This window comes from Rhipicephalus microplus, chromosome X (genome assembly GCF_043290135.1).
Source record: "Rhipicephalus microplus isolate Deutch F79 chromosome X, USDA_Rmic, whole genome shotgun sequence".
Classification (NCBI taxonomy): domain Eukaryota; kingdom Metazoa; phylum Arthropoda; class Arachnida; order Ixodida; family Ixodidae; genus Rhipicephalus; species Rhipicephalus microplus.
Window position 1 is genome coordinate 101,824,175 of NC_134710.1, and position 25,726 is coordinate 101,849,900.

General features: G+C 42.6%; 1 protein-coding gene across 4 annotated transcripts in view; it reads left to right on the forward strand.

Annotated features, from left to right (window-relative positions):
* LOC119176292 (DDB1- and CUL4-associated factor 11) overlaps positions 1-25,726 on the forward strand; it is an 86,310-nt gene that overhangs the window by 23,928 nt on the left and 36,656 nt on the right. For all 4 annotated transcript variants that reach the window (XM_037427500.2, XM_037427501.2, XM_037427502.2 and 1 more), the window contains exons 6-10: positions 450-550; positions 7,808-7,910; positions 10,829-10,872; positions 15,529-15,652; positions 19,557-19,614. In XM_037427500.2, the coding sequence (XP_037283397.1) occupies positions 450-550; positions 7,808-7,910; positions 10,829-10,872; positions 15,529-15,652; positions 19,557-19,614 (430 nt within the window). The remainder of the gene's footprint in view (positions 1-449; positions 551-7,807; positions 7,911-10,828; positions 10,873-15,528; positions 15,653-19,556; positions 19,615-25,726) is intronic.

The following is a 25,726-nucleotide window of genomic DNA, read 5'->3' on the forward strand; positions in this document are numbered from 1 at the left end:
TTGAGTGAAACTGAGTGCTGCAACACATAGCTTTGTGAAATTGGGATGATACATTAAAGATACCCTCATATTACCACATATTGGTTTACATAAATATGTGCCATTGACTGTACTAGGCTTTCTGTTTATAAAACTGTTCAAAATATTTTACATTTGTTTTCACACTTTTCACACATAACTGCTGCATGATTTTGTACCCTGTATTGTAATGCATTGCAAGTTTTATGTTGGGCAGCTGAAACATGACTGCGCGATGAACGTCGGGTATAGTATTCTGAATTGATCACTTTCTCAGCATTTCACTCAACCAGTTAACTGCCAGCGCACTTGGCGATCAGCTCGCATTACACATCATATCAGTGTAGGCCCTGCAGATCTTTTTTTAAATGAATGGGGCTTAGTGTTTTCGTTGCCATTACTGATTGGCTCATTTCATCATTTACCATCAGATTGCTGCCAAACCTCCAAGCAGCGACAGTGTACTACCCAAGCAAAACATTTTGTGGAACGTTTGCCCGAAATGGGGACATATTCATGACAGCTTGTCAGGGTAAGCCTCACTGGTAATTATTCTAATAGAGAAAAGCATTTCTGCCATATTTGTGTTCGAATTTATATTTTCTTTTTTAAGAACTTTTTTTAACATGTTCATAGATGTACATTGTCGTTTTTCCGTAAATCATGTTTACCTTTTTTTTTATCTCTAATGAAAACCCAAAGAAAATAAATTGCTGTGCACCTGCATACCTGAATTAGTGCACTCACTAGTTATTCAAAGAAAGCCTGCACACCTATTGCAAAAATAGCAATTATTACTGTTTAGTGTAAGTAATGTAGCTACTTCCACATTTTTTAGCAGGATGTTTTTGAATATGATATACAAAATAAAAAGTCATAATTTCCATAGTTATGTGTGTGAAACAACTGTTAAGGCAGCTGACAAAAAAAAAAAACAAAAAACAACCAGCATGCATGGAGCTGCTACTCACAAGAAGCTGTTAACCACATGTTCGTATACCGTAGCACATTTTTTAAGTAGCTTCCCCTGAGCTAGCTGGAACGCACTGGGTATGTGTGTACATTAACACGCACACACTCTTTTAGCTATCTACGCACGCCCAAATAGTATAAATGCTAAAATTGAGGTGTTTTTTTTCTTTACTTAACATTGCATATATGGCTAGTTTAATGCTGAAGTGTGTGTTGGGATGGAATTACATTGTGCGATTCCACACCAGTGAGGTCATGGGCCACCCATGTATATATAGTGCAGACCATTATAACCTAACAGCTTATTCTGCAGAACCGGTTCCAATGAGGTCTTTTTCGACTCTCGTTTACCGTCCCATAGAACCCCGTGTATATGCATATTGCTTATTGTGTAGTCCTCCAAGATGACAGACTGGTTATAATGCTAGCCGAAAGTCTGCTTCAAACACGGTAGCGAGTGCTCTTCTAAAAGTAGGTGGGCTGGCTACATCACTGTGGAGTGAACGAACGTAGTGCGGAATGATGAAAAATAAAAAAGGAAAAAATTGGTCGCATATTTGCGTGTTTCCCGGCAAATGTCGTCGAAAGACCGCAGCATGCTCCCGGAGTGAGAGAGAAGGGCGGTCGCCTAGGCAACGGATGAATCTTTGCACTGTCAACAGCACCTACTAGTGTGGCTCCAGCCATGCGCAGCTCAACATGGCACATGCGATCCCACCCTCAGCGACTGCGTTTAGTTTCGTGTCAAGGAAAATGTCGTTCTCGAGCTTGCCACAGGTGACGAGCCAATTTCTTTCCACATTCTCTCTCTCTCTCTCTATACACACACACGCACACACACACAAACACATACACACGCACACATCATACTTGCTCGCATAATAGGCGGACTTTTTTTTTTTTTTTTTTTTTTCAGAAAATCTGGCTCGAAGATTGGTGGCAACTGTGTGAAAACACAGACCTCGTCTGGTGACGCAGGGTGCTCAGAGTAGTGCGGGGACAAATGACAGTGGGGCTCGTAACAAAAAACGTTCAGAAATAGCGCCAACTAGAGGGCTGTGGAGGCAGGGTAGGTGTTTAACAATAAGAATCTAGGAGCACCTCTCCAATGCTTATCAATGGTCGAAATTGGTGTCCCGAGAATTCGCCGTAATACCGACTCTGTTCATTGTAACCTATCGGCGGCGCTCAGAGAGGTTCGTTGTAAGTGCGTCTTTGTGCCATTGGAATGTACATTTCCATGGTCACGTGAGTATCGTTCGTTTCAAGCGGAAGTTCGTAGTGAGTGGGGCCGTTATATGTGGGCTCAGCTTTGTGTGTGTGTGTGTGTGTGTGAGAGAGAGAGAAAGAGAAAAAATTATATATATATATATATATATATATATATATATATATTCCAACTTTCAAGGTACAGAATTTAAAATAGAAGTCTATCCTCTTAGGTGTCAGTAACGCGAAATATTATGAATATCTCAAATAGGAAAGTGCAGAGTTATTTTTTAATTAGCATTAATATGCCAATGCACCTTGTTAACACTTGGCGCTGAATGCGAAAATTTCGAAAATTTCGCTGCGCTGAATGCCGAAAATTTCGACACCACTCATTGTGCGAATCAATTTTATGGGAAGGAGCTTGCTAGCTCCTTCCCATAAAATTGATTCGCACAATGAGTGGTGCCTGCCTAACATTTATTAGCATGCTTTACTTACTTTATTACAACATGGACCAGATAGGACAGAGTGGTCTAACGCTATCACAGGTACCTTTAGCTGTGCCAGTGGATTGAATTTAAGATCATCAAAATAATGTTCAGGAGATAGGAAATGTAATTTGCAGCTACCACAACTTTTGCAAAGCTACAGTTATGAAGTTTCTGCCAAAAGTTGTAGATTAGTACTTGAGTTGCTCTTCAGTGAGTGAACTGGTAGTAAACCCTTTGTTCAGAAATAAAAATTATGTACTATCTTTTCTCGGCACTTTCAGGGTCAAGCATGTCGAATACAGTATAGTACCAATTTGTAGACAACAAAGAAATTAAACTTTTTGTATTGGAAAGAAAGTTTGTGCGAAAGCACTCACTAACTAGCTGTATTGAGGATGCTTTGTATTCTCGGAAGCATTTTTGTTTTGTGAAAACCTGTTGCTGAGCAGTCGCTTCAATCGTACATCAGCACAACATATACTATGCACCCTCAAATATGTTTGAGGGCCATTTTCCATCAAAAGTTTGAGTTTTCACTGGCCCATCTTCCAAATTTTAAAAGCCTGAACCAAAAGAGAAGCCGACACAAATAGGGCCTTCTGAAGTAGCTGCCATAAGGGCAGCCAATACACTGTTGCAAATTGACTGGAACCGAAGACAACCTCTTAAAAATATTTCAGGCCGATGCCAGGGGGTGCTCTGCCCCACATGAATCCGTCTGGAGAGGGCCCGAGCCCTCCAGCCCCCCCCGTAGTCTCCGCCTATGAAGCTTGCTACAGATTGTGTTTGCTACCTTGTCCTTAAATTTAAGTTTTACGACGTTATGCACGAGCTTTCGCTTTCGCTACCAGAGTGCAGTCTTACATAAGCTTTTGTTGTCCTTTGGCTCCGCCGCCGACGGTCTAGTGGCTAAGGTAGCCGGCTCCTGACCCACAGGTTGCGGGATCGAATCCCGGCTGCAGAAATTCAGTAGGCCCGTGTGCTCATATTTAGGTGCACGTTAAAGAACCTCGTGAGTTATTTGACGTATGCATGTGAGATCTGCAACGCAGCAGAGGGTGCTAAGAATCTCTGGATCCGAACAGGCCGCCATTGGAACCTGAACTTGGCAACGTTTAACGCTAGAACCTTATCTAGTGCGGGAAGTCTAGCTCTACTATTCGAGGAGCTAGAAGGTGTTAAATGGGATATAATAGGGCTCAGTGAGGTTAGGAGGACAGATTAGGCTTATACGGTGCTACAGAATGGGCACGTCCTTTGCTATAGGGGCTTGGCTGACAGAAGAGAACTGGGAGTGGGGTTCCTAATTCACAGAAACATAGCTGGCAACATAGAGGAATACTATAGCATTAATGAAAGGGTCGTAGGTATCGTAATTAAACTGAATAAAAGATACTAGGTGAAGGTGGTACAGACTTACGCACCTACATCCAGCCATGATGACGCTTCAGTTGAAAGCTTCTATGAGGACGTGGAATCAGCAATGAATAAGGTAAAAACACATTATACTATACTGATGGGAGACTTTAATAGAAAGGTAGGGAAGAAGCAGGCTGGAGACCAGGCAGTAGGAGACTATGGCATCGGTACTAGAAACGCCAGAGGAGAGCTACTAGTAGAATTCGCAGAACGCAATAATTTACGGATCTTGAATACTTTCTACCGAAAACCAGGAAACCGTAAGTGGACATGGAGGAGCCCTAATGGCGAAAATAAGAATGAAATAGACTTTATAATGAGTGCACACCCAGGCATCGTGCAGGATGTGGAAGTGGCTGGCAAGGTAAGATGCAGTGACCATAGAATGGTACGGTCTCGAATTCGCCTAGACTTGAAGAAGGAACGACAGAAACTGATACGCAAGAAGCCAATCAATGACATAGCACTGAGAGGGAAAGTACAGGAATTCAGAGTCTCGCTTCATAACAGGTACTCGGCTCTTAGTGAGGAAACCAACCTTAGCGTAGATACAATGAATGATAATCTGACAAGTATCATTATGGAGTGTGCAGTGAAAGTTGGAGGCAGGGTAGTTAGACAAGACTCTGGCAAGCTTTCCCAGGAAACGAAAAATCTCATTAAGAAGCGTCAAATAATGAAAGTCTCAAGTACAGCAGACAAAATGGAACTGGCAGAGCTTTCAAAGTTGATTAATAGGCGTAAGGTATGCGATGCGAGAAGGTGTAACATGGAGAGAATTGAGCACGCTCTGAAAAACGGAGGAAGCGTCAAAGCAGTGAAGAGGAAACTTGGAATAGGCAAAAATCGGATGTATCCACTGAGGGACAAAGAAGGCAAAATAACTACCAATATGGATAGGATACTTAAAATCGCGGAGGAATTTTACAGAGATCTGTACAGTAGCCAGGATAACCATGACTTTAGTACTATAAGAAGTAGCAGTAACCCAGATGACACCCCACCAGTAATGATAGAAGAAGTCAGAAAAGCTTTGGAGAGCATGCAAAGAAGCAAAGCTCCTGGTGAGGATCAGGTAACATCAGATATGCTGAAAGATGGAGGACAGATTGTGTTAGAAAAACTAGCCACCCTGTTTACGAGATGTCTCCTGACGGGTAGAGTACCAGAGTCTTGGAAGAACGCTAACATCATCTTAATACATAAGAAAGGAGATGACAAGGACTTGAAGAATTACAGGCCGATCAGCTTGCTCTCTGTAGTATACAAACTATTTACAAAGGTAATTGCTAACAGAGTAAAGAAAACATTAGAATTCAATCAACCAAAGGAGCAAGCAGGATTTTGAACAGGCTACTCAACAATCGACCACTTTCATACTATCAATCGGGTAATAGAGAAATGCTCAGAATATAACCACTATACCACTATACATAGCCTTCGTAGATTACGAGAAGGCGTCTGATTCAGTAGAAATATCAGCCGTCATGCAGACACTGCAGAATCAGGGCATCGATGAAGTATATATAAACATCCTGGAAGAAATCTACAGGGGATCAACTGCTACCATAGTGCTTCATAAAGAAAGCAACAGAATACCAATCGAGAAGGGTGTAAGGCAGGGGGACACAATCTCCCCAATGCCATTTACCGCTTGCTTACAGGTGGTTTTCAGAAGCCTAGAATGGGAACAATTAGGGATAAGAGTTCATGGAGAGTACCTTAGTAACCTGCGCTTTGCCGTTGACATTGCATTGCTGAGTAACTCATGGGACGAATTGCAACTCATGATTACAGAGTTAGACAAGGAGAGCAGAAAGGTGGGTCTTAAAATTAATCTGCAGAAAACGAAAGTAATATACAACAACCTCAGAAAAGAGCAGCGCTTCGAGATAGGTAATAGTGCACTTCAAGTTGTAAAAGACTGTCTACTTAGGGCAGGTAATAACCGCGGAGCCAAACCACGAGATTGAAGTAACTAGAAGAATAAGAATGGGGTGGAGCACATTTCGCAAGCACTCTCAAATTATGACAGGTAGATTGCCACTATCCCTCAAGAGGAAGGTATATAACAGCTGTATCTTGCCGGTACTGAGCTACAGAGCAGAAACCTGGAGACTTACAAAGAGGGTTCAGCTTAAATTGAGGACGACGCAGCGAGCAATGGAAAGAAAAATGGTAGGTGTAACCTTAAGAGACAAGAAGAGAGCAGAGTGGATTAAGGAACAAACGGGGGTTAAGGATATCATAGTTGAAATCAAGAAGAGAAAATGGGCATGGGCCGGGCATGTAGTGCGTAGACAGGATGACCGCTGGTCAATAAGGGTAACTAACTGGATTCCCAGCGAAGGCAAGCGGGTTAGGGGGAGACAGAAGTTTAGGTGGGCAGATGTAAGTAGTTTGCGGGTATAAATTGGCAGCAGCTAGCACAGGACTGGGTTAACTGACGGAAAATGGGAGAGGCCTTTGTCCTGCAGTGGACGTAGTCAGGCTGATGATGCTGATGATGATAAAGAACCCCAGGTGGTCAAAATTTTCAGAGCCCTCCACTACGGCGTCTCTCATTATCATATGATGGTATTGGGACGTTAAACCCCACATATCAATTAAATCATTTTTCTGTCCTTTATCTCCCGGCTGCGAAAGCATATTTCAGATCACATACGCTGTTCTTGGTTCAGTGCTTTAGTGAGATCTTTTTGACTGGCGATTTTCATGTCTTGAATAATCCGCAATATTCTGTAACAAAGTACTTGATTGGGCTGGTTGGTGCTGCATGGTAGATGAAGAAAGTGCTTAACATATAACTCCTCCTGTCATTTGCGCTGTTAAGCACTTTCTTCGTCTTTAACAATAATCTGAACGGCAGGCAGGGCCTAATTAGCATCTGTTGCATTTTGGTAGTGATTGCGTGCAATCTAAGTTGTGGTTTGATATGTAATGAACGAAACTCTTTGTGGTGGCTGTAGTTGAAGGGAAGGGATACATATAATTAATGAAAATGAGGGTGGCACTTGTAACAATGTAATAGTGGTTCACGATTTGATTGCGATGCCTTGAAATTGGGGACGTGCCTGCGGAGATCGAACGATCAGTGTCTTTCAGCGCGTGAAACTTCGGAAATTAATGACATGTTTTTTGTGTAGTGCAAATTATGGAGGTGGTCTGACGAGTAGGTGATATTCCGCGATGGTACTTTTTTTTGTTAAACCTCTCCCCCCCCCCCCCCCCCTTCCCGCCTTTCGCATTCATTTCATTCGCAACGTAGTTCTTCGGATGTTAGATTATTTTAACATTGGAAAATTGAAATGATTCTAAGCACGTGCATCGCATGCTTTAATTCTCAGACATGCGAGGTGTTGCATGCTCAGTGTGTTTCGTGCATGTGCAGCCTTCGTTAGAGGCTGTTTTGGTTATAGCGCCTTGCATTACAAGTGATTTATACTATACGTGTGTGTGTGTGTGCGCGCGCATGTTGCACACATGCCAGTTTATATGTGTAAATATTCCTAGGGCCTGGGTGGAAGCGTTAAAGTAAAATATGCCTAATAGAGAATTGTCTTGTGCATCTCGATCTATTATTATCTTCAGCTGTTGTGCCATTATTCCATGACTAATACTTCCTTTCCATTTATTGCTTTTACCAATGTTTACAGAGGTTATTCTGTGCTTCATGATCTTTTCACGTTGTGCAGACTGTGTGATACGCATCTATGACACAAGCCAGGATGATTTCAAGCTGCTGAAATCTGTGTCTGCTCGAGATGTCGGTTGGAGTATTCTCGACATGGCTGTTAGGTAGGTTACAGCTGCTTCTTGCACTGTCTGCAGATCTGGCCTTTTGTACGTGGAAATGTCTAGCCGCAGGAACCACAATCGTGACGTCTGGCGTTGGTAGTGTTAAAATATCCTGATTGGTTCAACGAAACTTGCCGAGCTTATGATGATATCTGTGTGCTGACTGCAAATATGCAGTTATTTTGTGCCTTTTGGGGAGTGAGATTTCTCTTTAACAGAGTTACAAAGTGAATTGTGCAGCACAACTAAGATAGATGTATGGTTTTCCAATTTGAACTAAAGTTAGGGTATAATGTTGAACATTTCTGAGTGACTTAATGTCAAGCTGAGATTTCATTCACGAATGTTTCACATATCAGAACTTCTGTTCTACTGGATCTAGAATATTCATTTTTTTGTTGTACTACACAGAGTTTTCATTCCAAATTATTGTGATAGGCTCATGTGCTTTGTAACTCTCCAAGCTCAGGAAAAACTTGCTCACTGAAATGCACATGAATCAGTAGTGGTTAACCACAGTGCAAGACTGAGACAAAGATGATAGGACACACACGTGTCCTTTCTTCTTATTGTACTCGTCTCAGTGTTGCACTGTGGTTCACAATGCATCACCAACTCATCCAAATTGTCATGTTACTAAGCACATAAAATATTTTGTACTTTAAAACTATGCATCATACTAAAAAATAATTGCATTTTTGAAACCAGCACACAGATAAATATTAACTTGGGAAGTTTCATGAAAATCAATCTAGGAATTGAAAATTTTGGCCATGGCTATGGCCTCCCTTAGGATTTTGTTGTGAAAAATTAAGTGAAACCAAAATACTTTAGTTGGGATCCTCATCTAGCTGTCTTTGTTCGAAGGCATTCTGTAGTTATCAATTGCTGACTACTTCAGGCAAAAGATTGCCAAGGAGATCTGCTAGTGAGTCAACAATTTGCTTCATATTTGCAACGATGTAGTGGCATGTCCTAATAGCCTTTTGAACATTTTCTTGATTGTGAGAGCATTTTGCTTGGGAACAGTTGTACACTTGTTGCTCGAGAACGCTAATCTGTTTATGTGGAGGTACTGCATTTTTCTTGTGTTTATATTGCTTGTTATGTCATGACTTCAAAATTGTACTATCTCATGGTATAGTGGAGCCCTCATATAACGGCCCCACTTAAAATGAACTTTCACCTAAAACGAACAATATCCGCGTGACCGTGAAAATATACATTGGTTCAATGATACAAAATTGCACTTACAACTTACCTCTCCGAACGCCGCTGATCGGTTACAGCGAATGGAGTCAGCGGTCTGCCGACTTCCCGGGAAACAAATTTCGACCACCGATCAGGCATCGGCGAGGTGCCCATACCATCTTATTGTTAAACGCTGACCCTGCCTCCGTGCCCCTCTAGTTCCCGCTCTCCCCGACCGCTTTTTGTTATGCGCCCCTCTGTCCTTTGTTCCCCCGCTGTTAATTTATGCGGAACGAATCGCGAAATATCGAAGTTCGTGAGGCCACGCAAACCCGCCGGCGCAACAAAACCATTTTTTGACCACGGCCGCCGAACCTTTGAACACCGCCGCGCGCGCATTGATTCAGGCTGCCATGCACTCTTTCCAAGTTTTTCTACGTGCGAGTAAAAGCAAGCTATCTAACCTGCCTCCTTCCTGTGTGTTATGGTTTTCAAGCTCGCCCTCCCACCGAATCCTCCCCTTTCTTTATCGCAACTCCTTGCCCTTTTCTCGCAAGTCTGCTCTCTTCTCTTGATCACAACCCCTTCGCCCGTCTCCACCACTCCGTGATGCCCGCCACGCTGGCTCGAATTAGTTTCGTTTTCTGACTGGAAACGGGCCCAGAGCTGTTCCACGCGTTCTGGCATGTGTGTCGTGTGTGCGCGTCTTGCTCGCTCTTGGTGTGCGTGTGTGATCAGGATGGCAGACGGGAGGACTAGCACGCTTTTTTTTTTCTGCCGCTCAACAAAACGTCGGAAGTGTCACTGCTTAGCTGGAGCGTAATCCGGGTGTTAGGTGCCGCGTTGCGGAGCGCTTGCTCATAGCCTTTGACCACCTGGCAGCCAACTTGCCGCTTCAGGCGTCCCGGTATTCAGCTGTGGAGATGGTGAATATTTCGTGGGTGACGGTGACGGCTACATGCGCGCGACACTGTTTTCGCGAGGCCGACTTCGTCAATGTCGGGCCTGATGCCGAGCCTGAAGCTTCCGGACAGGACCATTGCGTCGGCGATTTATTGCAGCGCGTCGCCGACTCCAGTCTGGGAGAGCGGGTGGGACATCTGTTGCGATGGTTTAATTACCGCCGATGATGATGCCCACACTGCGGAACCGTGCACGGATTAAGGCATTGTGAATGAAGTACATGGCGAGAGCGTTTTGGAGGAATCGGATTGCGAGAACGACGAAACTTTGAAGCCAGTGCGTCATGCAGCTTATGCCACGGGCCTCGGCAAACGAGCACCCTGTCGTTTTAAATGAACTCGAGACCACCCTTATCGCTTCTGCTATTCGAAACACGTGCATCACGAACATTTGGGGGCAAAAAAAGTTTGTGTTTTCACTCGCAACTTTCTTTAAAAGCTGTGTTTCATTTACTACAAACCTAAGGATACAGCAAACAGATGCTGCATCGCGCTCAGGTTCGTTATAAGCGAGCTCGACTGTATTGGAAAAAAAAAAAAAACACTGAAAACCAAAGTTCTGTAACTAGATTCAAAGTATTATGTCGAAAAAATCGACTCTCTCCCAATTCTGCTTGTTTGAAGAGATTGCCATGTGGTTATTTAAATAAAAGTAAATCCACTTGAAGATAACATAAATCACATTTATACAAGTGTTGTTTTTATGCTAGATCTTTATATTGCACAGTCAGTTTAAACATTGCACATTTTTCAATCTTCTTTCAGTCCTGATGGTTACAGCTTCGTGTATTCAAGCTGGTCAGAATATCGTAAGTGTGCAACGACTTTTAATCCCACTGTGTATGTAATATGCATAAACACACACACTCAAAATTTTCATACCGTTATGGAAATCAGATATTTGCTTGCAGTCCTCGTCATTACTTTCTCTGTGGTGGGAGACATCTTAATATGACAAGAGATATTACTTGCACCATTAGTTATAAAAATTACAAAAATTAACTTTTTAATTAGGTGCACGCGGCCAGGCTCAATTGAAGAAGCGTAGCCCTTTCTGTGGAGAGCACTATGCCTCTAAAACTTCCAGAAAGCAGCCTGTGGCAATTTTCACAAAGGGATGAAGTTTTTCCAAATTCACTCAGAAAACCAACATCAAAGAGTGCAACTGCCGTATCATATAACAGACAACCAAAATGGCTTCACTGTTTTTGTCAATGATTGCGTGGTATTGGTTCTGCATTCGTTAACCTATGTGTGCCATGCATACTCAAGTGGCAGGCACAGCCCATACAGCCATGAAGGGAAGTGGATTGATGGTTGATATAACTACGCTCTCTCTTTCTGGTGGTATGGGTGGTTTTCAGCGTTGCGGTTTCGAATTCATCAGAGAAATGAGTTGGATTACCTTATACGGCAGAAATTATAGGTTTTGTTAGGGGTGTGCAAATATTGAGAATTTAGAATAATTTCATAATAGTGCTTGCTATTCAATTTGGTTCGCACCAGAATTCTACTATTTGAACTTCCCAAAAACAAATATGCAGTCATCCTTCTATTGGCAGTGGCCTCTTCAATTTTCAATATGCTTCACCCCATCACAATCATATTGCGGCAGAACTGCCTTTAAAGCTCGGCCATGGTAGCAAATGTAGGGATTTAAAAGACATGGTGATGATAGATGCCACCGAGGTGGGGGCCCAACTAAGGCTATTTTCAACCTGAAGTTTGTGCAGAAAGTCCGAAAAATTAGATGCTGAAGGTTTTTAGCATCCAAATTTCAGATGTTTTCATATATTGACGTCTGTGAGGCAGATTTGAAACTTTAAGCTCTAAAAGAGTAGATCCTTGTCTGTCTACCAGTTCGGCTTTCACAGAAGTTGAAAGAGGAGGAGAGGCTGAAGAAGTAGAATCTTTCACATGTAAAGTTTTGTTGGCAACACTTCGGTTGCACCGAATTATGTGTAGAAATAAAATGTGCCCTCTGCATTTCCTTACTCTTAATAAGACATGTATGAAACATCACCCCACCAGTTGCATAGCCAGAAGCAGCACTTTCGTGTTGCTATCTTATGAGAATATGCTTAGGAATCCTCTCCAATTTTTTTTGTGCAATTTAGCTTCGAAGTATTCCAAAAATATTTTAGAAATACTTGAAAAAATTTCAATTCAGTTTGCACTCTCACTTCAACACTCAAATTCGCTTTGCAACCAAAATTTTGATATTCACACAGCCATACTTTTTATTAATTTCACAGCGGAAGGGGACTTCAATTGCCTTACTTGACTAAATGGCCTTTTTTTTCTGATTGAAAAATTAATTTAATCATTATAGATATTGCCGTTATCAATGTAGCTTGTCATCTTAAGATGTCTGTCACTACAAAAAAGGTACAATTGTGAAGGCAGTGAACTAATAATACTATTTCCGTGATCTTTCAGCATTTTTGAACACTTTTTTTAACTGTGTATTTGTGTGTGTGATCGAGAGAGAGAGAGGTGGGGAAGGACAGTCAAACTGTGCTACAGAATACATTATCAACACTGCAATACTAACATCTTCCTTTGGGGCATGCTGTGCGTAAAGAAACACCTAATCAAGTTAGACCACTGAACTATTCTTCAAGAACTCTATGGTGGTTAATTTCAGAATTCCTGACTCAATATTCTAAAAGTGTCTAGGCTCAGTTTCAAACACCTAAATATCAGTGCGATGTTATGGATCTCTCTTTTTTTATTTTGGCCACGTGGGCTAATTACTTAATTACTGAATTCCCCTTCTAAAATGTCAAAAAAACAGGCCAAAAGAAAAACAAGAAGCAAATTTTTGACGCCACCTTGAGGTCGTCACGCCAGGTCACTACAATGTCTTAGATTATTTATGATATGTCGTCACGCCTGGTAGATTGCTCAAGGGGCATTAGGTTGCGTTCCAGTTGGAGCCAGTGACAGAATGTGAAAAATCTTGAAAACTTACTGCTTCCAGAAATCTGAATATGTGTTCAGGAAATTACCTAGTATGTTTCTGCTTTGTTTTGTGTGAAGGCTATAGGCTGTTTTGAACCAAATTAGTGACAAATCTTTCTGTGTACACTGTTTATATGGTCTCTGCAAGACTAGTGTTTTGTTGAACCTGATATTTTTGTACTCAAATACTCAATATGTTGTTATTAATTCAACATTTAATTTTCATGAAATGAATGATTCTGTGTAGGCTTGTGCAAATAGTGGATTTTAGGTTCAAAGCAAATAATGATTTTTGTCAAATGAATTCGAATCGAATTCTAATACTATATATCACATGTTACAGTGAAACCCTCTTAATACGTACCTGCCGGAGACGGCGGCATAACTACGCACTAAACATACTACGCATTAACCACCAGCTACAAATTTGCATCCCCTGACAGGCGCCATCGCCGCTTACAAAAGTAGAAACGCAGTTCTTCGGGAAATATTGCCTAAAGTGCCCACCGCAAAGCCATTTCTTTCTTTTACCACAAAGTCATTTCTTTCTTTTTGTCAAGATACAGAAAATTTTGACTCTCGAAGAACCGCCCGATAGCACGCGATCGAGACGCCGAGGAGCATTTCAAAACCACAGCGAGATCCGAGATATGCAGCGTGGTACAGCGACAGAACCATGGAGGAAGGAAACAACAAGAATGGACACAATCGGCTGTCCATGATACAGTTGTTCTGTGGTCTGCTTCTAAGCAAAAACTGACGCAGTTTTCTTTTTTAAAACGGGGTACAGTCGCAGAGAGCCAAATCGTTTACTGCATGGCTAGTTGCATGCAGCGCTTCGCTCACTCTGGGCACACCGTGACTGCTGATCCGCTTGCTGCACAGATTTGGCGAGTAGCCTGCTGTGTTAACGCGGCGCCGAAGAACTTTCTGCAAGCAATGTGTTCTCCGCGATGCTCTAGCAGTCCTGGCACCGGACGGAGGCGAATTTCAGCTGTCACTAAACAAAAGTGTGCAGCATGGTAACAACAGCGCTATGCCCGCTGTACGGTGCGCGTGTTGGCATAATACAGGAAGGTTTCTCGGTGCCCGTGATCCACAACGCTAAACTTTGTGACAGCGAGCTGCTTGGATTTCTGTGAAGCGGTGCGCGCTTAAACATGGTCCCGCAAAACGAAGCGGTAGCGTCCCAGCGCGTTCAGGTAGTTGCCCACGAAAAGCGTGCAGTAGGCCTAAAGTGATGCTACGCCACACACTTGCCAGAGGAGATAACCGTAGATGCTTGTTGTGATAAGACATTTCGCTGGCGATAAGTCATATTGGCGTGTTTGTCGGTGGTCGCCACCACACCTTCGTTTTTCCACCCGATAGTTACTCGCAGCGTCATCGCCGCAATCGCACGAAACTCGTAATAACTTATTGGCTGATCTCCAGACTTACCAACATGACAGATAACCGTTTACGGCACATTGTGGCATCTGCAAGTTCAGCAGAGCAGTAAAATTTTGTCACTCGAAATGTTATCGCGGTACACAGTTAGTACGCAGTAACCAGAAGGCATAGGCCCAACACTACGACTGAAGCGGTCCGCGAATGCATTAGTCTATGAAACTTGGTCGGGGATTCGTCGCAACTATATTTTATCCGTTAGTATGCTTAAAGCGGGTACACACTAAGGAGGTTTGACTGTATAAGAAAAAATGGACATATTTGTCATAAGCTAATTATTCTATACAATACATATATTTTTTAAATTGAAGCAAGGCTTGTGCAAATGCCATTTCTTTCGATTGAAAGGAGATGGAAACAACTTTAAATAGTACCAGGATTTGACTTTTGGTAGAATTCAAGTTATAACGTGTAAAGTATGTTAGCTTTTAATATTTACTATACTTGGAGCATAAAAGCCAGTATAATAAGCTTTTAAATGTCAATAAGGATGAAACAATGTGAGGGTGATATGCCCATGTAACCTTGAAGTGGAGTGTGGCGGCAGTGGGGATTTCTAATAACCAGGTGCTTTCAGGGCTTAGCACTGTTTACTGCAGTGAAGCAACCTTAACAGAAAGTTGTATGCGAAATAATATATGTTTAACTAGTTGCTATTGTGGCTTAGCACGTCTCCACTGCAGTGAAACAACCTTTACAAGGATTACACGCAGATTAGTATACACCTATTCATTCATTACGAATACTTGAAAATTTTCATTTAAATTCGCATTGAAGCGAACTTGAATACTGTGATATTTGTTTGAACATATGAAGTATTCCAATATTCGTGCAAGCTTAAGTTTGTGAGCATTATTTACATGAAATCGCATTGAAGCCTTACCTGAGTGATGTTTTATTCATTTTTTTTCCTCTATACCTCATGTGTATCTGTGTGTGCAATATTTTTTAAAGGTTTCTTGACCTTGATGGTACTGACATGTTGCTTAATAGCCAACAGGTGAGACATTGCTGTGGTGCTTACAATCCACCTGCTGTTTCATATTTGATAGTCCACCTGTGCAACGTTTTTGGAGACCATCAGGTCCATGAGGCACTGCCACTATGCCCTGAGGACAGAAGGTTTTGCATCTTCTCCATGCAGTTTTCTTCTGATGGAAAAGACATTCTTGGAGGGTGAGCAGCTTTTTTTTTAGCACATTCTGTTAATAAGTAAATCTCGAAAGTTCACTTTCATTCTGAAAGAAGTGGCGTTTTGGGGCAGATCTTTTCATCTGAAAGCATTATGCATCTGCACAAGCCCCGTCACTCATCATGGCTGCAACATACCTGCCAACCTGGCTACAGAGAAATTCGTAAAACCCCCGAGCGGGGAGGGAATTACCAACTTTTTGACTTTATTTTAAATTCATAGCTGTGATAGATTTGCCTTTAGCGACAAGCATAATCACATTTTGCGGCGATAATTCCCCCATTATTTCCCCCCATTTTTGGCACCAAAAGAAAACAAAAAGCGAAAACATCGCGAAAAACACTGAGGGGTTTGCAAGGGCAAACATTGGCACTGTGGTTTTGTAATGGCTTTGAGTGGCCTTACAAACAAGGGTATGGTTTTCCACTAATGTGAGAGTCTAAAAGGGGCAGCGCGAATGCTCCCGGCCAAAATTTCGCGTAATTAAAACAACTAGCAAAATGCCGTACTCTAATGTAACGCGACCACCATTGTAACCAAAGAGGTGACTTTTTGGTGCAAAAAAAAAAAAAAACACGAATGTAATGCGAGTAAAGGGGAGGGGGGAAGTACCTTTATTTTCTGCACATGGTAGTGGCAAAGACATCCCAGTTTCTAAATATGAAGTGATTTTTCTTCATTCGTCGCTTTCGTTGCCCTCTTTGGTTGAGCCCCCTTTGTCACTTTCTTCCTCCTAGACGAGGTCCTCCTCCGTGTTATCCATATAGTTCGATATGTAGCACTTTTTAAACATGCGAACTATCATGTTGTGCGTCAGGCCGTATCAAGTTGTGCACACCCACTCGGCAATCTTCGCGGTGCTAGGTTGCTTTATTCTACACGTAGGTGTCAAAGCCCGATCTCGCATCCATTTACTGTAGAGCTGCCGCATTCTATCCTCAAATGGTTTGTTCAGGCAGACGTCTATGGCTGCAGCACAGATTTCATACCTCCGGGAATAACGGCGAGCTGCGTCTGAGTTTCCCGCATTAGCTTCTTCACTTCGGGCGTCAGGTGACCATGAAATGAGTCGAGAACTAGGGTGGAGCGCGCCTGGCCGTCAGCACCATACAGTCTTAATCCAGTCAAGCATAACCGGAGTGTCCATCCAACCTTTTTCTTGGCAGTGGACAATCACATCCCTGGGGAGCAGCTCTTTCGGGATGGTTTTGCACCGGAAAATGATGTATGGCGGCAACTTGCGCCCATTCGCCAAGCAGGCTAGCATTACAGTTAGCTGAGTCTTCTCATTGCCTGTTGTCCTTATGCAAAATTGGGGGGCACCTGTTTCGCTGACAGTCCTTGACATAGGCATCGCCAAGAAAACGGGAGTCTGATCCGGGTTGCCAATGTGCCCCAACGACATTTGCGACAGGCGGCGCAGATCGAGCACATAGCACTGAAACTCCACTAGCTTCGCTTTACAATCTGCTGGTAGCTTCTGTTTTATCGACGTTGTTCGCCAGAGGGAAAATGCATTTCTTGCATGAACTTTTGTGCCCATCCACGTGAAGCCTTAAAGTTATCCCGCAAGGTTCCCATCTCTCGAGCTACGTCTCAGGCTTTCCACTGAATCAGCTCAACATTAACCCCCCCCCCCCCCCCAATAGGCGATTTCGCTGCTCAATCACACACTCCGTCACTTTTTTTTTCGAGTTCTGTGTGACGGCCACAACGAGATATATGGAAGCCTTTTCGACCTGGCTCGCTCTTGAAGAGCGCTTCACGCTAGAGCCTCCACCCACGGATAGTAGATTCCGCCACATATAGTCGTCGAGCCGCGGCTGAGTTCCCGATTTCCTCAGCCATCAGTATTGCACTTCTCTTAATGCGGGCTTCGTACTGAACTTGTTGCACTGCCATTTGTTCGAGTCGATGTCGCGGAAGCACAAAGGAAATGAACTGCCTGCAAAACAAGTAGCCATGTGCATGTCCCAAACAATAGGATTGGATTGGATTCGATTTTGCCAGCGTGCATATGTTGCCAGCACAAGGTTGAAAGATCGCTAGGTTTGTCTGAGCCATTTTAAGGTACTAGTGGGGTGGTACCGCCAAGACTCGATTTGAGGTGCTTCGATTATAACGTGGACCCCCAAATCACTTCAGAGAAATTTTGAAAAAAACTCTCGTTACATTCGAGTAAATACGGTATATTTTCGTCAAAACAACCCGCATATTTCTTCCTGGGACACACGTCAACAGACGGGACGGCGCAGCTGGCTGCCGCGAAAGCGCGGGTCAAAGCTTTGGCTTTACTTGCTGCTAGATTCTTTGGACAGGAATGGCAAAAAGCTTCTAGCCTTTTTTACATCTTTACCACCTTTCATCCTACCGTTGGGTCAGCCACGTGCCCTCGGAGCTCGTAGAATGCTATCGCATCGCCGTGACAGCAGTTTTGTGCGCGGCGGTTGGTGTCAAATGGTAGTTTTGTTTTCAATCCATGTGCCTTCAAAACTAAGTTGTTTTATGCTATCTATGGTCGCAACTGCTGCCATTTTCTCCACAGATTTTGCGGGAAGCAGAGTTGCTTTGACTGGTCGAACGTTGGCTGCGTGCACACTTTAGGAATTCTGTCAGTAACATCGTCGCCATACATGATTGTGTCGAATGACTGCGGTTTCGACCACACGGTTGTGGCAATGACAATCACAATCACTGTACAAGACAGTGCGTGTGCTGGTCGCATGCGTACTTTTCAAGCTTCGGGCACGCTGCTCTTGATCGGCCTTCGTTCGACGGTTTAGGTACTAAAGTTCATATCACATGCCGCGATTAAGAAAAGTGTTCGAAACATTCGATTTTTGGCCGAATGGACACATGAAATTTGGCTGGGGAATTTCACGAATTCGTATCTGTCGCGGTTTCGCATCAGTGAGACTCTACTGTAAATTTAGATGAATGCCTCTCAAATCCGTTTATAATGCAATGGGCTCACAAAAAACCTGGAAGGGACTGACCTGCATTTTCGTCGATGCGGCCAGAGCTCGCACACACATTTCGATTTTTGGGAGATTTTCATGGCAACCCTACACATGGAAGAAACGGTTGCAATCCGGGAGTCTCCCGGACAATGCGGAAGACTTCGAAAGTATGTGATGATAACACCAATACATATGGTGTTATCCTGTTGTCCTCCTGGTGGTGGAATATAGCACAACGCCGTTTTTGTGGCCTCCATGACCAGCTACGGCAACGCGCTGTAGACAATTGCGGAGGCCATGCTTTTTTACTAACTTCATTATTTTTTTTTTCAGAAATGAAGTATTTTTCGTAAATTTCAGGCAAGATTCGTACATTTTACGGGAAAATCGGGAGAGTTGGCAGGTATGCTGCAATCTATTCTAGATATTTGGCAATCTGAATGGCTTTACAGCACCTGGAATAGATCCATTGAGAGTGGTTAAGGTATATGGCTATTCAAAGCCATACCCTCGAATATCTTGCACATGCAGTACGGATTGTGTATAACTGAGAACATCATGGTACAACTGTCCGCACCACAAAATATTTTTTATTGATGTGTGGTTGAATGCGAAATTTGGTGAGTTGCCCTTCTCTCCCACTTTTCTAGTTAGTTGACTGTAAGGGATGGAAAAACACACTTCGGGAAGGTCAGTGGTGTAGCCAGGGAATTGATTTGGGGAAATAACCACCTCTTTCCCCAAAATATTTGCATTTTGCATGTGTAGATAGGGCACACTCAAATATAGTTGAACATCTGCATACAAAAAAAAATATAAACAAAGTGTAATCTAGGCCATAGCAAACACTCTTCATTATGTGCTGAATGTGTGGTTTTGCATTCCTCTATTGTCTATTGCTGATTTGTTTTTTGTTTTTTTTTTTCAGAGCAAATGACTCGTGCCTCTATGTATATGACAGAGAGGTTCACCACCGTTCTCTGAGGGTATGAAGCGTGCTGATTTTACAACACATTCTCATTGCCTTGTAGAGGGACTCTACATGTAGCCTTTTGAATCAAACCATGAGCGCGTACAGAAAATATTAGGCTTGGTTGTTTATGACTGTATCTTAGAGCTAGTAATTGCTTAGCTCTGTTAAAAAAATTTGCAAGGCCCATCTAGTGAGTGGTTTGATTTGTTAATACACGTACCGATATTGTTCGGGCCACAGTCACATTGACCATATACCTGAATTGTATTGTATACATGGTGTGCCAGCTAACTGTAAACAAAATTTTAAAATCTGACTGCACTGCAGGATACCAATAAAATTAACATAGCCACTTGATAAGAATAAATTAAAACATTTTTTAAGCAATTTGTCAAAATTATAGTCACTATTACAAGTAGTATTAAGATGAGGGGGTAAATGCTTTCGAAGGAGGTTTTGAAGGAATTTAAGAAATTCCAATGCACTTTTAAACTTCTATTGGCACAGCAAATGTTTCCTGCATCACATAGTTCGTAAAATATACTTTAGTTAATATTAAAAATGAATTACTGTAGAATATGAATGAATTGAAATGAAGGGAAAATGAATGAAATGAATGAATGAAATGAAAATGAATTGAAAAATGAAATGAAAATGAATGAATGAAAAATTGAATTTCATGTAGAACTAAATTAGGTAATTGCTCCTTATCATATGTGAACTTTGACAGTATAATACTAAGTTCTTACGGGTCTTTACTACCGCAACAGTTACTTCCTTCCTGTCATTTCCCCAAGCTGTCATTAAAAATGACAATTCTTGCACAACAACATGTGGACAGTGGTGCTAGTACAGCAACATCATTATGATGGCCTGTAACAGCAACACTTTAACAGCAATTTCACAGTGGTAATGATGGCATGGTAATTGTGGTGTTGTAATAACAACATGAGGACTAATGTTAATGGAACAGGTTAATAGAAAGAGCAACTCCTGTTTCAAGTCTTTAATGCTGTCGGTATAAAGTAGTGCAAATCGCTTCATAGTTTGGCGGATAAAATGCTTTATCGTGTCCTCCTACAGTGCTTCATTATACAGTCAAATCTTGTTATGGCGAACCTCAGATTAACAATTTTTTAAAAATTAATGACTTCCAAATGTCTATATCCTTTCAAATGTCCGTCCCCCTATCTAAAATGTCCATTGCTCTAATGTAAAAATATGTCAATACTACGAATTTTAGAATACTGAATGTTTCAGAATAACGTATCAAATTTTCTCATCCTTATATCTTTACAACACTTCAAAATAACAAATTGCGATTTTGAAAAGTTACTCGCAGCTGTAAAAACGATGCCTAGCTGTGTGCACCCTATGCACCCTATGTCCCTGCACCCTATGTCCACTGTTTTCAACACTCCCGGCCCACGAATTGCTGCGAGCGCATTTCTAGGAAACACAAATGTTGAATAGGCCGGGTTACAATTTTGCCGTCTGCTAGCTTTAGGCGACATGCACGAACAATGCCGTTGTGTTCCGTAATGTTCTTGAGGACGCATACGAGTTTCAGGAAATGGTGATGAGAGTGAAGGTGACATTGAAACAGTGCGCGCAAACCAATGTGAAGAATTAGTATACAACGTTGATGCTTTGCAGTGTGTAAGAAAGATGTACGCGCTTAAGAGTTCATCTGCCCCTCATTAGGATAGACTGGGCTCTTTCTAAAATAAATGTGCCCTGGTTCCGTACATTTTGTTTGTTTTTTTCACGTTTATTAGAGCATAACATCATCCCTTGTAGTGGTTCCTTGAGATTCATTGTATCGAGATATCAGTGTATTTACTTTTCACTCAATGTATCTTGTTGAAGCTGGTAGAATATCTAAATAGTATCTACAGCATCTTCTTTGGCTTTTCTTTTAATGAGGGATCATGCTCTAATGTCTTTTGGAATTGTGCACTGTGCAGTGTTATTAGATAGTAAAAAGTATCTTATATGTACAAGAGAAAGGTATATGCCATTTAAGTGGCGAGTTGGGCTTGTTGGTACATAACTGTGGAGCACTACAGCACAGAAAACTCAACGGATGGAACACAAATGATGACGAGAAGCGATAACATAATCGTCATTTGTGCTCCGTTCTTTTGTGTGTTTTTTGCACTGTAGTTCACCAGTATATCCCATTTCACATCATTCTGTTATGTTTTGTAGCACTGGCTGACACTTTCCTCCGAAGTAACCATTTAAAATCAACTACAGTAGTGTAATTTACTTGTCAACATTTGTTTTTTCTCTGAAGGTGTGGTTTAATCTCTGATTCATGTAATGTATAATCATATTCACATACACATTATTGCGAATAAATTGTAGAGGGAGATGAAATATATCTATTAGTGGCAAAGAATGCTTCATTGGCAAGTAAATGAAGTAAACAAACTGTAGGACCCTGTGCCGTTTCAAGTGATTGTTGTTTAAAAAAAATTGGAAATAGGAGTAATTTATTCATTAGTACACCCCTATTAAATTCAGCAGAGTGACAGCATCTATTGATTGGGAGTTTTGAATTTCAGTAAGTGTTTGCTGATCTGCATGTGAAACTGAAACATCCCAAACATTCACTCTAAATGTCATATGTTTTAAAGGAACACAAAGCTTTCCTAGCTATTTGGTGAGCTTCTGTTCACCAGGCTGTACTCTTCTGTGTTCCAAATGCTTTACTTTATCGCCCACCTGTGTTGCCCCTTAGCTGTCAAGATTTAGGGGTTGTCTCAACTTGGCAGTTGCCTTTCTTGCCTTCTTCTCATTTCTCCTAGTGTTGTTGCATTCACCTTAGTCATTTGATTTCAGTCATGCTCTCGCAATCATAGCAGACCACAATATGTTATACAGGATAGCCCATTTATAGCGAACCTACATATAACAAAATAGCGGTTATAAAACAGCAATATTGATTTCCTGTTGACCAGGTGACCGCATCATACGGTCACCTGGTCGCCATTGCCAAAACAAGCGAACTCTTCCTATTAATTTTTTTCAGTGCCAGACTGGCCGACCGCCGGGTAAAGGGTTGCTGGTATCTTATCTCGTCACACTGCATACTATATCCCCTGGCTTGCTTCACAAGAATGCCACCCCACGCTTTGGGCCTTAGCGCCACCCATCGGGCCACGCCAGCCCAATTTCACTTGTAGTGCCACATTGTGGTGAAAAAGGGAAGGAGGTGCACTCGTGAATTGCTTTTTTTTTTCCACGGCATGGTGCCACTAGGGACACCTGCCTAAGCCTGTCAGGCTTGTTTGCATGATTGGCACGGAACGTAAACTTCTTCCACAGCCAAACGAAAGGTGCTCTCCTTCAATGTGAAACGTGCCGCATCCTTGACACATACACTGAGAGGGATGTCTACAATGCTGATGAAATGAGGCTGTTTTTTCAGTTACTACCAGCAAAAACTCGCGGCGAAGACTGACAAATACGTGGGAGGAAAAAACTGCAAGAATCGCATCACAAGGCTGGTGTGCGTAAACATGGATGGCACAGACAAGGGGCCCCTATTAGTCATCGGCAAGCATAAGAAACCGCGGGGCTTTGCCAAGGGATTGTCAATGCCAAAATCGTATACACTTAACACCAAGGCATGGATGACGGGGCACATCTTCTCTTAGTGGCTCACTGACTTTGACAAAGAAATGAGCTCAAAGAAGCGAAAAGTGCTGCTTCTGCTTGGCAACTGCAGTGCAACCCATGTCAATGCACATATAAGCGCTCTCGGGGTAATTTTCGTGCCTTCCAACACAACTGTCAAGATGCAGCCGATGCAGGGAGTGATCGCAAACTTCAACGTCCACTATCGCCGCCATGTCATCAATAGTCTTCTCATCAAAATCCAAGCAGCTGATGAATCGGCTGATTTGAAGGTGCCACTAGTGATGCAATATTTTTCACAAGTGGAGCCTGGTGGGACGTGAAGTCTCAAACGATCCTTCATTGCTTCCGAAAAGCCGGTTTCTTGTGAGCGAAGCAGCGCTGCCTAAGAGGAAACTGCAGCAGCTGGTGCCGCAACTGTGACAAGCTTAGGGCAGCTTTGGGAGGCCGCTAGCAATGCAAGCCTTGTCCCAAGCGGGCTGGATTATAGGGACTTCGCTCTCTCAGATCAAGACGTTGTCGCTCGCAACTGAGGAGCTCACCACCGACGAACTTGCCACTGTTGTCTCTGAAAAGGAAACAATTGCTGATAGCAGTTCATGGGACCCCGAAGGCGACGACATTGCTGCACCTCAGCCAGTAACCTCTAGAGTAGTTCGCGCAGCTGTCGATGCACTGTGTATGTATTTGGGCTCGGAACTGGACGGTTGCGCTCTGATGAACGGTGTTCTGGCCAGGGTTTTGAAACGTGTGCTCGCGAAATGCGTGCAGGGAACCCTCAACCACTTTTTCCAGGGGGTATAAATAAAATTCTCTTCTTGGTTTGCTTGATGTCTGAACTTTTTTTTTAGAGTCCGGATATATTGAAAAAGTGGTTATAGCAAAGTAATGTTCGATAATGTTTGATTTCCACAAACTCTGTTATAACCGGGCTACGCTGTACCCCTGTCACAGTGGTTAATTTGTGAGCTCCTTGAGTGAGTGCACTTCACTGCTATACTTGCGAAAAACTTTTCTTGGCAATGAAGGGAGCCCCGCCGCGGTGGTCTAGTGGCTAAGGTACTTGGCTGCTGACCCGCAGGTCGCGGGATCGAGTCCCGGCTGCGGCGGCAGCATTTCCGATGGAGGCGGAAATGTTGTAGGCCCGTGTGCTCAGATTTGGGTACACGTTAAAGAACCCCAGGTGGTCGAAATTTCCGGAGCTCTCCACTACGGCGTCTCTCATAATCAAGGGTGGTTTTGGTACGTTAAATACTACAAATCAAATGGCAATGAAGGGAAATCTGCAGGGCCAGAGCTTCTGCACATGTGCTTCTCCGCAAAGTAGTCGGATTTAGCTTGCACTTCGAATGATGGCCATGTTCGAATAATAACACAGAATGCAATCTGCTATGCCTGCTTAACAGCCATTAGTGAGTGAAATTAGTCCCAAGTTTTTTTGGCGAGTCATTGAAATAGCTAGAGGGAGATGAGCGCTCATCTAACGACGACGGCACCAATTGAACTGCGAGGTGCACGTAAAACGTCGATCGCTTTCACATTTTCTAAGACTTGAAATCGCTGTGTATAACGTAAATTAAATATGAATATCTTCTTGGTGTGTGCTGTGTCTTCTTGTAAACAGCATCCTGCAGAAAAAATTGTTTTTTTTTACGATTTTTCACACAGAAAACATGAGCGCAATTGTGCGATTATATTTTCCGGCGGTGGCACACGCCCACTTTGGCTCCGTAGCCTTCCGTTCATTGCCAAGACAAGTTGTCTGCAAGTATAGTTCCAATCACAATCAGTTACACAAGAGCACGTTGTGATGGAAGGCATTCAGCCGCAAGTGTGTTCAGAAAACTCACTTTATTGAGTTAAAGCGTGTAGCTTTGTTTAGAAGCAGCTGAAAAATAAAAATTGAATGCCGAGGCAGTACTTTCATCGAACCTTATTTTTCGTCATTAGGAATATTTCTAGGTATTGACACATACTATATTACACATAAGAAACCAGTCTGCTATTTTCAATCCACAGCTGTTTATGCTATGGCTGCCAGGGGCATGCCACCAGTTGTGTCATGTAATAAAAACAGTGTTTTTATTGAGCAGCCCCTGTCACTTGTGTCACTTGTGTCAAAGCTCCTGGCAAAGAATGATATATACTTCATTTACACTTAAGTTTAAATACTGGTTATTACTATTTAGGAAACATTGCCTAAAATGTGTGTATGCAGTCCCTACTGATCCATCCATCATTATTACCGTCAATTTCAAAGAACTTTTTATTATTCCATCTTATTTAGCAGCGCATCACCGAAGTTGCATCCAGTGTACTAAGTGCACTTAACTGCTATACTTGCGGACAACTTTTCTTGGCAGTGAAGGGAAATCTGCAGGGCCAGAGCTTCTGCACATGTGCTTCTCTGCGAAGTAGTCGGACTAAAACTGACAATAAATTTAGCCATGTGATAAAGATATTATTCAAGCACATTGAAA